The sequence below is a fragment of the Necator americanus genome, chromosome X (assembly GCF_031761385.1).
Source record: "Necator americanus strain Aroian chromosome X, whole genome shotgun sequence".
In the NCBI taxonomy this organism is placed as follows: domain Eukaryota; kingdom Metazoa; phylum Nematoda; class Chromadorea; order Rhabditida; family Ancylostomatidae; genus Necator; species Necator americanus.
In genome coordinates this window covers 2,689,472-2,706,013 of record NC_087376.1, presented here as the reverse complement: position 1 = coordinate 2,706,013, position 16,542 = coordinate 2,689,472, and the positions used below count along the sequence as shown (strand labels likewise).

At 37.8% G+C, this 16,542-nt stretch overlaps 2 protein-coding genes across 2 annotated transcripts; both read right to left on the bottom strand.

Annotated features, from left to right (window-relative positions):
• Positions 1-514: 514 nt before the first annotated feature.
• Positions 515-7,307, bottom strand: RB195_021319 (uncharacterized protein; the record flags this gene model as incomplete). Its single annotated transcript, XM_064207988.1, has 32 exons — positions 515-599; positions 690-773; positions 849-954; positions 1,015-1,112; positions 1,183-1,296; positions 1,346-1,398; positions 1,574-1,732; positions 1,965-2,071; positions 2,133-2,233; positions 2,303-2,394; positions 2,448-2,539; positions 2,603-2,667; positions 2,758-2,846; positions 3,074-3,163; positions 3,233-3,265; positions 3,325-3,394; positions 3,455-3,601; positions 3,677-3,812; positions 4,250-4,389; positions 4,461-4,518; positions 4,605-4,703; positions 4,767-4,863; positions 5,126-5,188; positions 5,313-5,705; positions 6,182-6,288; positions 6,368-6,418; positions 6,487-6,541; positions 6,608-6,667; positions 6,724-6,771; positions 6,834-6,893; positions 6,999-7,061; positions 7,254-7,307. The coding sequence occupies 32 exons, from the start codon at positions 7,305-7,307 to the stop codon at positions 515-517; spliced, it is 3,069 nt and encodes a 1,022-aa protein (XP_064063869.1).
• Positions 7,308-8,889: 1,582 nt separating this feature from the next.
• Positions 8,890-12,051, bottom strand: RB195_021318 (uncharacterized protein; the record flags this gene model as incomplete). The annotated part of the gene is made up of 8 exons (XM_064207987.1): positions 8,890-8,931; positions 8,990-9,136; positions 9,214-9,360; positions 10,928-11,035; positions 11,247-11,375; positions 11,451-11,612; positions 11,751-11,810; positions 11,884-12,051. 8 exons carry the CDS (start codon positions 12,049-12,051, stop codon positions 8,890-8,892), a joined length of 963 nt encoding a protein of 320 aa, XP_064063868.1.
• Between the last annotated feature and the right edge of the window lie 4,491 nt (positions 12,052-16,542).

The following is a 16,542-nucleotide window of genomic DNA, read 5'->3' as shown; positions in this document are numbered from 1 at the left end:
CTAGACGAGTTTCCGTGAACTGAGCAAATTTATTTTCAAAAAATATTCATTTCCTACCGTCACGAATTGTTCCATATACAAGCAAAATTATACAGCACCGAGTTGGAAATATTCAAAATATTCACTGATTAAACACCTGACAGAAATTCAATTATAGGTAGGTATAATGAAGTGAATAACCAGAACCCATCAGCCAGAAATACCAGAAATAGCTTATAATCAGGTAGAGCTTATCATCCGGATGAAAAGAGACAGGAAATTGAATGAATCACAAGCCAATGTGATGAATAGATTTTTCGCTAGTCGATTATTACAACAAAAAAAAAGACTTCGCTTACCTGTCTTTGCAACACCAGTAACCAAATAACTTACTGCTTAGAACTACTTAGACTCACTAACTACTTAGAAATCAACAATGAGAATGATAAAAGGTCTACTGAGAAACATGTATGCATCATTCTAGAAAGAAGATATGAAGAATCATCCAGATAACATTTAAATACAATTACAATGCTCATTTGCTCTCCGAAGATCCGTCCAAATTGAAAAGGAAACGCAAATCTGCCAAGGTTAAGTTCATAGCCTTCTTCGACACCGCTCTGAAAATAAGTAGAAATAACGAACTAAATGGAAAACGGCCCCGAATCGGCGCCTGGAAAAAACTATCAACATCAGGAAGAAAAACTAACCCGCGCAGGACGCTGTCAGCCAACTCCATTTTCTTCTTCTGCAGTGCTAATACACGTTCCTCTATGGAGTCTTTCATAATAAGCCTAATTCAGGATAATTTTTTGGTGGCAACTTTACAGGAGCGAAACTAGCACTACAACAGATAAACTTGCACTGACTTATGAATAAAAACATCCTTCGTTTGTCCCATTCTATGCACCCTATCACTCGCTTGCAGCTCTAATGCCGGATTCCAGTGCAAATCCATTAGAATGAGATGATTTCCTGAAGTTTCAAAGCAAAACACTATACATTGTAGATCCCAGTAAGTTTGTGTTTGCTTACCACCAGTGAGGTTTAATCCTACACCTCCTGCTGTAATCGACACTAACATTACGTCTATGCCTCCTCGGGACGAATTGAAAAGGTTAACTCGACTCTGACTAAAGTACAAACTTACAACTGTATTTTTAGGCGGTAAAGACCTTAAATCTACTAAAAACAGCTACTCACCGATCTGCAGGGGCAACATCACCGGTTATCGAGGAACACGTCACGTCAGGGAACCTTTTCCTAATGTGTTTCTCAAGAAGTGTCAGGAATGACGTCCACTGCGAAACGATTACACTAGAAAAACCACGGTGATCTGAGTAAAAGCGAGCTTGCAACTAATTACCATTTCTCATTCGCCTCTAAAACGGATTCTAGGACTTCTAGCGCCATTTTTATCTGTAATATCTGGATTACATCGCTCATAAAGACTGAATTTTACATCAGAAGACGACAACGACCAAAAAAATGCAGTAAATTTAAGTTTGCAATTTGTTCTTTACCGTGAAGATTCACTAGCATCTTCTATGTTAGCAAGGCAGAATGTCATAACGGAAGTTGAACAAGAACATACCTTTGCACTCACAAAACGCTGTTTGAATATAAATGTGACGTCTTCCAACGATTCCTTTTCGACAACTGAATCTATCGTCATGTTAGCCAGTGCAGCCTCTTCCTGTACTGTCAATGGATTTTCCACATCAATGGATTGAAACGCTTCCATATCGACGGCCTAGACCAAAAAGCACTTAGTAATGTTGCTAAATCCGAGTCTAATAGGTATGAATTCCTGCAAATAAGGAGAGAAGGAGATAGAGACGAGGAAAGTGAGTGAATATTTGCCATTTGAAGAAGATGGTTTGGAGAAAAGGTACGAAAAAGAAATTCACTTAAAGTTACTCTAAATCCACTACGAACATACTAAAAAAAAATAAAGTTTGGAATTAGACGAGGACAAAACTCACATTTTTTGTAAGATGGAAATGTATGCAGGCTTGACGTAAACGCAAAAGCATAACTAACATGCAGCCCATTCGCCGGAAATTCGTGTCAGGATTATTAGAACCTGTCCCTGAAAACAGAGAAAGATAAGCTTGATCTCAAAGAAGAACTCAAACTTCTAAAAAAATCACCCAAGAAAGGATTTCTCGCATCGACAACTTTAGGTTTTAGTGGTTTGCGTCGCTGAAATTCCTCTCCTTGTTCCTCAGTTAACATCTGTTGAACGCGCTGCCTAAGCATTTATAGTTCGATGGCAACTCCTCCCTGGCCGAACATGAGGGAGAATGTGCAGAATATTCACCTGGATGCTTGGAACATAATATCGTAAGCTATGCGTTCGCCTTCTTCGAATTCAATCATATGATCTTCGCAGTGTTTTGGAGGGAGCTCCACCTAAAATTACTTTATTTTAAAAAACTATCTGGGGATGCAAGAAAAACTCGCACCAGAGGTTTGCCGGATAATTGCGAGATGAAGTTCTTCTCTCGACGAAGCACATACGTTTTCATTAACAAATTCAAACGATCTGCAGACTTCTCTGTAACCAAAAGTTCAAAAAAACCAACGAACAATTAAGGAATCTAGCCGTGATATAACTCACTTGTAGAATTTGCAACATAATCTTTCCAGTACTTTTCTTCACCAAAATATTCGACTTTCAAGAACCTATGGAAAACATTTTCACACAGCTGGGAGTGCAACTAAGAACAAGAACTGTGAGCAAAAGTGCAACAATTTCATTAGAGAACTATTCACCTCATTAGCGAATATAGGTCCCACAAGTTATTGTGTAGAGGTGTACCAGTCACACACCATCGCGCGTCTGCCTCAAGTCTGCATACCGCCTGTAAGGAAGAATTAAACGTTTAACTTACAGTTTAAGCAGGCTTGAGAATAGAAAACAGGATGAATGTTAATAACTTTAACGTTTTCGAATAAATCCAGTGAGTAACACTGCCAAAAAAAGAAGCTTGACAATAGCACTCTAGTACATCTCAATGACTTCGAGTTAATTTTGAGTACAGATTCACAGAACTTGTAAAGTTAAAATGAAAAGAAGAAAGAAACTCACCCTCGAAGTCTTCGTCGATTTGTTTTTTATCTGATGAGCTTCATCTAGAATAATTCTGGCCCAGTGCACCTCTTCAAGAGGGCTGCATTTCTAAACATCATCACGTAACGATAACATTCTCGGAAGGAAATCCTATATTTCGGTATTCCGCAAACCCACCTCTGAAGGGCTTCGTGGACGAGCTCGTTCCTTCTTAAAGATAAGGTTCAGCAACACATTTATGGAAATAAATGTTGAAAAGTTTCACGGACCTTATATCCCTTTTCTACTTCATTTGCTAGTAGCGTGTACGTGGTGATAACGACGTCAGCACGAGCTATGCTGTAAGAAAAATACATCTTCCTTTAACATAATGAAAAAAGTTCAATCGAATGAACCTACGTATTTGAACACAATTTCTTCCTGTTGTTAGAGTGATAGATCAATGTTCTGAGCAGCCCTTCTTCGCATCGTTGTTTAATTTCGGATTCCCAATGATATATTAAAGCAGCAGGTGCCACGATTAGAGTTGCGTTTGACGGCACAAGTCTTCATAATTCATGGATTAATGACTTCTTTTTTTTTTGAAAGAAAATGATTTGTATGAAGGAAGCTCTTTATTACCCTCTAGCTTTGATCTTTTGCTTCCTCTCCCTGTCCTTTTCATCTCGTCCTTCTTTTCGTCGCAACTTTCGTTCAGCTTTCGCAGCGACAATTAAAGAAATCATACATAGCGTTTTTCCAAGTCCCATTTCATCTGCTAGAAAACACAAACATCCGCATTCGATTAAGGATCAAAACATTTAAAAACTACACAACATGGATTTGGCGGGGATTCATTGCAAGAATTGGCAGTATATTACGCCATATAAACTAGGTGGAAACACCCGATACCGATATATCAACATTATACCCAGTAGAGCCGAATTCTTGTCAAAGAAAAAAAAACACCCCTGTGCGTGCAAGAAAAATCAGAAATAAAGACATTTCTCAGCGCATTCTAATCGCTAGTAATTAATTAATTCGAATAAATAATTATTAATTCAAACAAATAAGTAATCGACAAGTTGAGCGATTAATTAACCACTAAACGATAAACACAGACAGCCACCAGTTGAAAAAGCGCACAGTTTGACCTTAGAAAATGAGTGGGTGGATTCTCTACATTTTCCAATGCTCAATTTAAAAAAAACACACCCAAAATCCCTCCACCGGGGGCGAAAGATTCTCTCCAACGCAACCAGGATAAACCCGATTGCTGATGTTCTTTCAACGGACATGTGAGACCTTCCGGCGACTCTGCCAATTGGTTCTGGTCAGGCTGTGATAACAGTGCTCTAGATTGAATATACAATTTCGTTTCATCCACAAAAATCTGAATGACAAAATTCCAACGAAGACAACTCACTTGTGCAACTCTTCCAAAGCTTTTTCTTGGATTCCGCGAGCAAAGGGGCGTTGAGCTTCTATCAAGACATCGTTTACATCGAAAAAAATTACATATCAACAGACATTTTTTCAACACAGTTATTCTTTTCCCTCTTCAACTCACTTCGAGGCCTTTTATTGAATTGTTCAGGATTAATGTGTAGGAACTGGTCAACCGCATCAACGACTTTATCCACGATTATATCTCTGTCTTCGGGGGATGCTGAACAGATCACTTTCTATTAGAGAACTTCTAGAAAAGAATACACGATACAAACTTCTCTACCATTTTTCCTTCTTTCAAGTTCTATTTCAATATCCGCAATCTGTTTGCGCAGCAGCTGACCACCATCCGGAAGAGAAAGACCTCTTGAAAGCAGATTCTATAAGGAAGATACGCTTTTGAAAGCCCACATATATCTCTGATTGAAACGCGGCTTCGAAGCGTGGTCACTAAACTTCACGTAAACTCGAAACTTCAACTTTGTAGTAGAAAAACCCCCGGGACAAGAAAAAGACATGACTCTTGGATGTTGTAGGTATGAAAGTAACTTTTCTTACAAAATATCCCGAGTGTTTGTACTCCTGAGGAGTAAAATTTTATGTTTTATGCATCTAATGCCACAAGGATATATATGAACCTACACGAGCAGTCTTCAGCCTGTTCTCCAAGGATGAGATGGATTCTCCTTTGAACTTTGATGTGCCCTGAAGTGGCAACTACAGCATACAATATCGTGAACAATAGGATGTTTTGAGGATAAATGGTACGAGAAAGCGGCTGACCAAGTCACAAATAAAAATTGACGCAAAAATCCACGGCGACGCATACCTTCTCTAATGGTGTGACCTGTCGAATCACTTGAGGAGACAGCGAGGGAGACAGTGCGTCCTTGTCAGCAGAACGTTTTTCTTCATCACTACTCGACTCTATCGTGATGAGTTCTGGCTCAAGCTGAGGATTCACTGGTTTGATATTTCCGGCGCTGACATCTCGTGAATCTTTGTCCGCAGCCTTTTCCTTTCGTGATACATGGACGTCTTCCGTATCGCTATCCAACACAATGATGTCGTCGTCGAGATCCGAGAGGGCAAGGTTTGCAACACTCTCTTCGATAACTTCGCTTATCGATGGTGTCATATCCTTCGAGTTCGTCGGTATGGAAACGGGGTCTAATTGGCCATCTCCTGCATCAATCCGAGTAGGTCTTGGTCGTTCTGACACCTGCAAAGAACCTTACATTCAAAACCTGTGATTCGTTTCCCATCAATTTTAGCAACACTGCGAGCAATGTATAACTAAGCAGACTAAATACTAAATGATCTGACATTCCACATTTGCAGAGACACTAATCACTCTGAAAAATTCCAAGCGAGAATCTCGCGAGGAACAAATCGACCCAGTTGATTTGACTATGTACCATTGTCTTTCGTTTCATTAGCACAATGTTCAAATTTGATGTTCTTCACGAAATATGTTCCAACAGTTTCTCCCGAGGAGTGGATATAACTCAAATAAACGAGGAGAACCACCAATTTCCCTTTTAGTGCGGCCTCAGAAGCACGTTAGCCTGGTATAAAACTGCAACAATGACAGAAAGGAGTTGTTACACCCTCGAGCTTCAATTTCAAGCTATTTCGATTTCATAGATGCTCAGATCCTAACAAAGGAGCAATTATGGACTAAGCCACTGAGCATACCTCTGTTTGATGCTTTCTGCTCACAGATTTACGCAACAGACGATCCCTTAATTTGCCCTGTTGATTTGGATCGGCTGCAAGATTGGAGGAATAGGGCGACAATGCTGCTAAAAATCAGGATGGATCATATTACCGGAAAAGACTTTATTATGAAAAAAAACAATGGGAAAATTCGCTAACACTAACCTAGAGAATCGTCTGAAGCTATAAAGGAACGACTACGATCCGGATTCGATTCTAAACCAGTAATGGACGTCGATGCGAGAACAAAAGAAAAAACTGTGTAATAGTAACAAAAGACGTACTTTTCCCCGAAGTATACCTAAGAGGCGACAACGCTTCATGGGTCCAGGACGGCGCCTGTATCAAAAAAAGTAACGTCAGGTATCAAGACAGCTTTGCTGCAACGTCTTCACTTTAACTAACCCTAGGAGCCGATTCAGCACGTGGAGTAGAGGTAAATGGAAGCTCCCTCACGTTGGGAACCTAAAGGAGTATTAGATTTTATCGCTAAACTACTTCAAACTACACCAATCTAATACCGCAAACCCTTCCGAAATGTCACTTCCGGCGATGTCTGACTCATTGCCCTGAAAAGTTGACGCTTCGAAGTTGAGCAAAAAAAAGAACAAGTCCAAGGGCCTGAAACTACCTCAGCAACTGATTCTTTGCTAGAACGAGGCGAACATTCCACGACTTCATCATCGCTAGCCTAAAGCCATTTTTGATAATGAAGAAATGAATCCAAAGAAAAACACAAACAGAAAAAAGAAACGAAATAGACTACGTTTTAGATATGAGCGTTACACTAAAACACCTTGGCAGCGTCGTCTGAATGATGAGATGAATGTGAGCCAACAGATTCGCCGTCATCGCTCAACTAAATCAAAAACTAACATTGAGAAAGGTATGAACAGAAGGAAAAAAGTAGGAAAACAAGGAAGCACTTACAAAAAGAGATAGAAAAGGTACTATTTTAACCTCTAGGCCAATTGAGTCAAGGGAACATTGAGAAAAAGTGAACAAAGGAAACAATGAAAGAACCAGACGTCTGGAAAACGACTGTACTTACATATTCAAATCCCGACTTATCTCTAAAATCGCGGAAGGACCTCGAAGTTGACATCGACGATGTCCTCAACACCCTCACCAAGATGCTAAACTGAATGAATCTTCAGCAAAAAATTTTCACACATTTTGAAGTGGCACAATAACACACTTAATCCTAAATTAAGTCATTAAGAATTACAAAAGAAACGGGACAAGATTAGAGCTGAATTAAATAAAATTTGAAACTTTGGAAATCGAGCGGGAATCCGGCCAAGAATTTCGATTAGGGCTTGTTATCATCCAAACGCCAAGAGAATATAAAGAATTATTTTAAGGAGAATTCTTTTCCCTTTTCAAAGCCAGTTTTGGATTTCGAACAGGATTTTTATCCGCTCTTGGGAAATTTTTACCATTGAAAGAAATGATTACACTCCGTGACAAAATCCATACGTTGTCATAGAGCCCCAGTAACGATACCAAAAGTGATTGGTCGCTAAAACTTTCCTCTTGCGATCACCCAGCGTTTTTCTTTTACCATTGAAAGAAATGATTACATTCCGTGACAAAATCCATTGTGAGATCGGTTATTGAATCTTGTTAGCAACAGGAACTTTTCAGAGCCTGAACAAAGTCCCTAGTTAGTGAGTCGTATGTGATGCTATTTTATTACAGATTGTGACAGTTCTACTTCCCAGATCTTTTAGTTTTTCTCTCTAAATCGTTGGTTCTCTTCAAATTTTTACCCGTTGCATTGCATAAGTTTAAAAATTGAGATTTATTTCTTCTTTTACTGAGCGACTGCCATCACACTGTTTGATTTAGAAATCACCATCTCGAATAGCGAGAACTACCATGGGATGGCTAGTATGAAATTCTAGATACACTTCGTTTTTTTTTCAGCAAATATTTCTAGGTATTGTTAAGCTGCACAAATTACGACATCTACTGATTTCTTTTCTCACCTACTCTTGTTTCTGAATATCTAGCATATCTAATATTTCTTCAAGGACTAACCACTTCATCAGGATTATCCTGGAGCAGGAGCGTTAGAATATTCATTCGCTAAGGACCTTATACTAGGTGTATGACAATAAAAACTGCACGGTTTTCTACATCTTTGACACTTCGACTTGTAGTTGCCACTCCTTCCTAGTTGTTCATTCATCTCATGCTTATTGATTGCATCTAGTTCAAAATGGAGCGACATAGATGAGAATGATGTACGGGTAACCTGCTATGATACGCGGTCAAATGGTGAAAAATGTGCTGCAGCTAAATTTAAATGAATTAAGGACGAATTCACATGTATTCAATTTCCTTTTATCTACATTGAAATTGTTCAAGAATCCACAAATAATGGGCGTAAGCGTTCATCCAGAACGCATCGACTACGTAAAACCTGAATGTGGAATGAATTCACAAAATTTTTTGAACACGAGCGCAAAGTAATTGTTATGTGTTTCAAAGATCATTTTCACAAAGTACTTTATTACAACAATTAAAGCTTGTATTATATTATATATACAGCAGACAGATCTAGTTGCACATATTGGAGATATAAGTGAGATCTGGCGAGGTTAAATCAAAGTAAATAATCTTCAAAAGACTAGTATATAAGTACTAGTTGACTGTGTTGACATATCATCTGCTGTGCCTGCCTACGAGCTCTTGGGCTTCAGACGCAGAGATTCCGGAAGTTCCTAGAAAAAAAAAAACTATAGAAAACGCAAATTCGCTTCGATATTTGTATTGCCATACCTTATAATAGGAGTTTGCTCGGTAGAACGACGAGAATAGGAATGACATAAAAAATCCAGATATCATAAATCCTGAGATATGATTCGGCGAGTAGATTGAGAGAGCCCAATGACCAAATACATTCAGAACGAACACCATAACTTGTGCCTAAAACATTTTTTAACAGATCTGATGTGAAAGACGGCTTTAGGTCGATCAGTGAATCAATATATTGATTAGCTTACAACTAGCCGATTTCCCAGATAGTAAATTTGAACTTGTGGCCGTAGATATCGAACTGAGAGCGAACAAAGTGCTGGTAAGAGGCTTAGACATCCATACATTCGACACCACATTATATGATGTGAGTCCAGAGTGTATTGTGAAGTTATCTGAAAAAGAGAATAATAATTTTTATAGTATTTCAAGGAAATTTTTAAAATCCTGGATTATATGCTTGATATTGTGCGACAAGTGCCTAAATCCGATTAAATCTACTAAGTCGCAATCCTCCATAACTAAGAGATCCCTAAATAAAACAGTTTAAGTTTTGATCTGGAATGATCTGCAATTATTGGCAATCAGATTTTCTTATGACTTCAAAAAAGATCTAATAACTCAAACAGGCTCGTGATTGTGTGCAACGGCTGATCTTCCTATGAAATATATGATGTATGTGAATAAATAAATAAATAAATACCAATGATCACACTTAACATAAATCCTTCTTCCTATCATTACCAACAGTCCACACTTTTTAACAGATCCTATATAAATTGCAATAAATAACCTTCACACCCCGATTCCTTCAAACAGGCAAATCGGATTCCCTTGAAAAAACAACGAAATACTGGAACGATGTACACAATCACGGAACAAGGAGATACCTTGCAAGAATAGCTAGCAAAACTGCAGAAAAAAAAGACACAATGAATCCAACAAACAAGTTTTGACACCCATTTCATCTTTCACAGATATATTCATGGAAAGGTGTTCCAGGCAAAGAAAAAGCGCATAGAAATTGCAGATTCCAATGGATTTTTTTTTGTGTCCGCGAAACATTTGTCTTCGAGCAGAATTGCATAAACTGCATTTTTCCGAAACACTATTTGATTTTTTTTTGAAGAAATTACACTATTGACTGAACGAATGTACGAATAACAAATGTTCTGTACAGGACACACACACGCCTAGACATGCACCGAAAGGTCATGGAATCCACCTTTGTAACGCAACGAAGAATCCAGCACAGTTTTCTTCAATCCAGCAATTCTTCGATTATCTTTATTGCTTTGCTGCAATACGGTTACGCTAATCGATACGATGAGGTGAGGATGAAATTAGCAAGAGGCAGATTTAGAGCATTCGAGTTACATTCGCTGAGTTATTTATTACGGATGGCGGGACAATTACTCTGATCTAATCAATTATCACTTAATGCCTTGGACAAGATACATGCTAACGCACGAAAATAAATAATGATGGCACAATGTGGAAAAATCCCCCGAATAAAGGATAAAATTACTTCGAAACTACACGCAATGGAAAGAAAATCGCACGATTGCGAAGAAGGGAAGAAACGTAACAAAATAATGGGCTCTGAAAACACTCGGATTTAGAGTATAAAATTAATATATGCTGTAATTATGAACATAAAATAATAATTATCATAATAATGAAATAATTTTGAATATAATAAATATTTATGCCTTGCAAAAAAAAATCACTTGAAGAAAAAGTCGTCGCTAGATGTTGCTTAAAAGCACCCAAATTTTGTTTGTAGAGATCTTTCAAGAAATCGGTCTGATTCTGTTTAGTTTTGAACGAGAATTGATGGCGCAAAAATCTCCGGTACGGCTGAGAATCGATCGGAGATCATCTGTCAGTTTTGTACCCAGCGGAATTTGAAAAATCCCACACTTTATTCAATACTTGATAGGCTAATAATAAATAACTCACCACAAGTTTAAGAATGTGTTGAGGAAAAGCAAAATGAACGAAAGCGGTGAGAAGGCATAACGCTGCATCGATGTAAAACGCATTTTCCAGATAAAAGGATCCTTTTCCCTGGAAAAAAATTCTGTTACAAGAAACAGAGGATAAATAACAAGTAGAAATTATCATAGAGCTATTTGACGTCACATTACGACTGAGCAGTTAATAATTTTAAAAATATGAAACCATGTAGGTGGAAAGATTCGTAAGGTTAGTTTGATCTACTTAATAGAAGCAATGGAACTAATTTACGTTTTTTTTTGTGAAAGGATGTGCTGCTTACCTCCAACCAAAGAGTAGTTCTTTTGCACATCTCATCAATTTCTTCCTGCTTAGTCCTTTTAATAGTGAAAAGACTGACCAACTCGTAGATTAGCCATGATCCATCAGTAAAAAATGAACAAATAATGAACTAAATACGTAAATTTTCGTCGTCACATCTTAGAAATTCACAAATCAATCGATATTGGAGGTTGTATTGACTAACGTGGTCCGAGATCAGCAATCCACGAGTGGATTTCTCAGTAAGATGCCAGGCAGCAAGTAGTCTTGTGAACAGCGACATAAATGCACAGAATGCTTGGGCGAACACGAACGGTTTCTGCTTCGGTAGTGCAGTAGAAGATAGGATGAAATATCCGAGACCCAGCTGGAAATAATTTCAATTCATGAAAAAATCTAATTATAGGTGGTTGGAGCATCTAGAGCTGATAGGCGGAGACTACGTCTTGCGATTGGTTGCACACCATCGTTAACGTCCCACGTTCACAACAACGACGAAACTTACATGGAACGGCGCAGAATAAGCTTGCAAAAAAGCGTGAAGAGTGTTAAACTTTCCTTGCACCTATAAAAATTATGGATCAACAACTTTCTTTGTAGTGGCAAAAAAAACCCTGAATATCCTTTATTTAGCTTACCGTAATTGAAAGAAATTCCGCTGGTACTAGAAATAAACATATGCCTAATAGCAAATGCCCAACGGATGAAGCATTTCGAAGTTTAGGAAGCTTATTGGGAAAGATTGAGGATAATGCAGATCCAAGAAAAGAAACACAGATTGTAACATGAACGAGTAACCATAACATTCTGAAAAGGATAATTTTTATAGCTTCAATGTTGAAAATAAATATTTGGCGACACGAATGTGAAATAACGGGTGCGGAATGAAATCATCCTTTCCTGGCAAAATCTTTTAGCAGGACTCATATCAGAGAAGCGTAGAGGACAGAGTATTTGGTGTCCTCCAACAAAAAAGAGCGTTTCCACAGTAAAACATAAACTTCTTATCTATAAATGAGAGAAATTCCGACAAAAAAGTAAATTCTAAAATTTCGACCACATAGAAGAAATAAATGATTTCTCCTTATAGAATGTTCCGATCCTGTGAGCTATTGTTTCAATCAATCACACCATCTTCACAATAGATACTCGTTTGCTATCAATGAACACTTTTTGATCATGCTGATACGAAAAATGATTTCAATATCCGGGAAACAATTATAAATGACCAGCCTGCGATCGGCTCAGGTAGTAAAAATAGGATTGATCGACTTGTTACTTTCATTTGTGTTGAACAACAAGCTCGAAGGTTCGAGGGATGAGCCGATCTGTTTTCGAGACAACAAAGCTGAATCGATAAAACTTCCGATTGTTCTCGGGATGGTCAACACAGCCAAGCGGTAAGCACTAAAATCGGTCATTTCAAAAACATCCAGTTTTCGAATAAATTGAGTCGAATGTGGAACGATTGTGGATAATTTGTTATTCGTTGACTCCATGAGGTTTGTGACTGATTTTCACCATAACAAATACTGTTGACTTCAGCATAGACTAATAACAAGACATGCTAAAAACAAAAAGAAAACCCCTCTATTGGAAAAATAAACATGTGCTTTATTAAAAGAATATTTATTCATGTCCTAATGAATGGGGCTTTCTACATTCCATTCACCTCATTAACCTCAAACATCTCCATTTTAGATGCTTTTAACAACAAGCACTAGGTAAGGAAATGAGTGCTGTAGCTTCTAACGCAACCATTAGCATAAAAATGAGGTGAGCCACGGCAACAACTAGTCCTCATATGGAGGGAGATTAAACAGGACAAGTGAGGAACAATAGCCAGGTTCGGCAGAAATGGCCTAAGCTGAGCCACGGACAGATGTCGCGCGGACACACCAACACTGGTCTCAGGTTAGACGGTAGCTAAAGAATACGGAATATGAAGAGAATCAAAAGAGGTTGGTCGAGTGACAAGCGAGGCGAACGCGAGTACTCGAACAAACAACGCGATCAATACGGAGTTGCTTGCAGAGTTCGTGGCAGGCTGACGAGTTCTTCAGACTTATGTTTATCTTACGGATATGTGTATAGTGATATTAACACTAGAATAACCGAGATTATTTTAGAATGCAGGTTCTGGAAGAGCTGTCTAACACTTCGGAATAGATGTTCGAATCGAATCGGATGCATCTGGATGGTTGTTCGCGCACGTGACTAGAATTGACTTGTTACGTGTCAACAAAATAGAACTTTGTCGACTGGGACAATTGTTGACGTCAACAACGACTGCGTGAGGGAGGATTCTGAGTGTGATGGGAGGAATTCAACCTCTGTTGCAGAGGGAGAAATAAAATAACCTTGCCGACCTTTGCTAGCTGTTGTCCTTCTTTGAAACCAAAAAAAGAAAGAAGAAGAACAGAAACTAGAGAGACTTTCCTTTTTTTCTTGTCCAACTGATTTCCACTTGGATCTAACCACAGACAGATTAAAGAGGTAGAATGTATGTCCTAAGAAATGCTATGTAATTAGTCGAATTCGAAAATTAGGGACCATGAAATTTCCAGAAAAGGCAGAAAGTTCAGATTGCAGCTCAATTCACCGGAAATAGATTTGCAGGTCCGCTGCCGTTGTGGTGTGATCCACGAAAGGGTGGAGCCTGTGGTCAAATACCGTATCATGCCAAAATGTGATGTGAAATCACTTTAAGAAAGCGATGCAGACTCCGCTGTGCTCATTTCCTCCTTCATTCCGACCATATTTTTCTCACTTTCATTTTCTTTTACTCTTTTCCTCTCGCTTCCCATTCGGTTGCTCCACTTTGCCTGTCATCATTCTCGATTCAATGCTTCAATATAGCTGCGAATTATGGAGGACACTTTAGAGAAATCGGTACTCAAGAGGTTATTTATTTTTAACATAAAACAGATTGTAGCTTACTAGTATCTGACATTATGCACTTCGACCATTAGAGTTTTTGCATGTTTTTCTATTTTTCTCCTCTCTTTGTAAAAGAGTAAAGGTACCAAGTTGTACATTATAGGATGTGCTATGGTTTGTAGTTACAGTAATTCGTGACGTAACTGCAAACCCCTTCATTCTGTCAACGTACCATCCATATCAAACCAGGCATGATGCAACTGCAATGTGATACTTTCGCTGTGTCGACCTGATGCGGTGAAGTCTAAAAAGGGGAAAAAAAGAGAAGAGCTGGCGTTGGCTTTTCCAACCGCTGTTTCAACACAGTTTAATATAGATATTTCTGGTGGATTCTATCCTATAGTAATATTCCTAATATCTTAGTTATTCTAGTACTATGACTGTAATTACAATAATTAGAATAACATGACGCTGATCTATCACGTCAATGGCGGCGAAGTGCCTCCAGAAAATGGGCGTAATATCCTTCGATTTTCATGATAGGATAGTTCCACAGCAGCAGAAAATTGACGAAGATAATTCAATATGTTTATTTACGTTTTGTGGTGCGAGCTCACGCCAATTTCCTTAGACGGTGGTCGATCCTTTGTAACGTAAAACGCTCCATACAAACCTTATTGTTCGAGATGTTGTATGACCTCTTTCTAACAATACTAATATCCAGTATTCGTTTTTTTCCCCTGTCTCTCTCTCTCCCTTCTCAACGATTGTTACGCGAGTTTCGAATTCCAATTACGTTCTCCGTAGGTGACGAATCGAATAGCTACGACCATACCATGTACGTAGCAGGCAATCAACCGTCATTCAAACCTCTCTTTGATCCTTCATCGAACATTTTACAAATCGCTTTGATATCATTAACTTCTTATCTGAACTAAATTCGAATTCTTTTTGGACTGGTTTTGGAAGAAGTCCCATAAGAATCCTTTAAAACATGGGTTCTGAGCAGATTATTGCAAAATAACTCCCTCGACTACAGTGCCCCTTTCATCGAAATCCCAGTGATATTATGATCTACCTAGGTTGTGGAATATCTAGGACAATTTTGTGATAAAAAGAAATATCTTTTCCCTTGTCATTTTATTCTGTTGCACTTAATCAAGTTTATAGAGATGATGGTATGCTTTCCTTACTTTTCATTAACGACGAGCAGTTATTCCTACAGATATACGGTTTGTGATCTGAAGATGATCATACGGTGATCCTATCGATTTTGCTCTCTTCCGAATGCGACGTAAAATGATCGATATTGAGAAATTAGTAAATTTTTTGATTCTATCAAAGAGGTTCTTGTTAATGGCAGATTTTCTTTTTAAATTGCGATAGCTGTACCAGTTCAATAGTTACCAGTAAGAACAAATTCGAATGTTACACTTTTTTCGCTACCATTGTATTTTATAGACCTCTAACATCAACGTGGAAACATATCTATCATCGAATTTTTCTCTCTAAATCTGAGTAGGATACTGTCAGAAACGCTAATAAAAGTAATAGTAAGAGTAGGGAAACGTTACTTTTAACAATTACTAGTTATAGCGTTCAGGTTTGTTCGGAAAACCATCGAACTTCCATGACAACTCGCGCACCTCCTCTGCCTGATGCATATGTATGTGAACAAATATAAGCACTATTGTTTATATTTTGTATTTCTGTAATACTCTTATACAATAACATATAATAATAAAATTTTAACTCTAATATAATATAATTTTAATAATAATCTTTATATGTAATGGTTTTTATTAATAATAGTATTTCTCGTATAATAATACTCTTTATATATAATATTCTTTAGCCACATCCGATAAAAAGGGTTTGAAATCACTAACAAAACAAGCCGAAGGTCAGATACCCGTTTGAACTCAGTACCAACCTTGATTACCTTGATTCAAACTGATAAATCCAGTAAAATAGGTCTCTGGATCATAAAAGTTCTAATTCCTTCCTCACTGAATACCAATTTCCTCAAAATAATCTCCCAAGTTTGCTAGATTATTAGTTAACGATTTTAGAGAACGAAATCGGTGGTTGAGGAGGTAGATCACCGGCTATCGTTATGATCATCGAATCAATGAGATTTGCAGAGAATGCTCTTCAACGATCTTTTTTTTTCTCTTTTCTTTTTCTTTTTTTTTCTGTGGAACTTTTGAAACGTTCAATATATTAAATAGCCAGGATATAGCCTATTCCATCAAAATGTAAGAGAAGAGAAACGAATGGGACGAATGTTAGAGAACGAATGGGTGTTCAGGACTAGAAGTATTAAATACAAATATTATTTTCAATTATACTAGTACTAAAGTTATAACAAATATTACCGCTTTAATTAAAACTTGAAATTTCGAAAATTTAAAAAA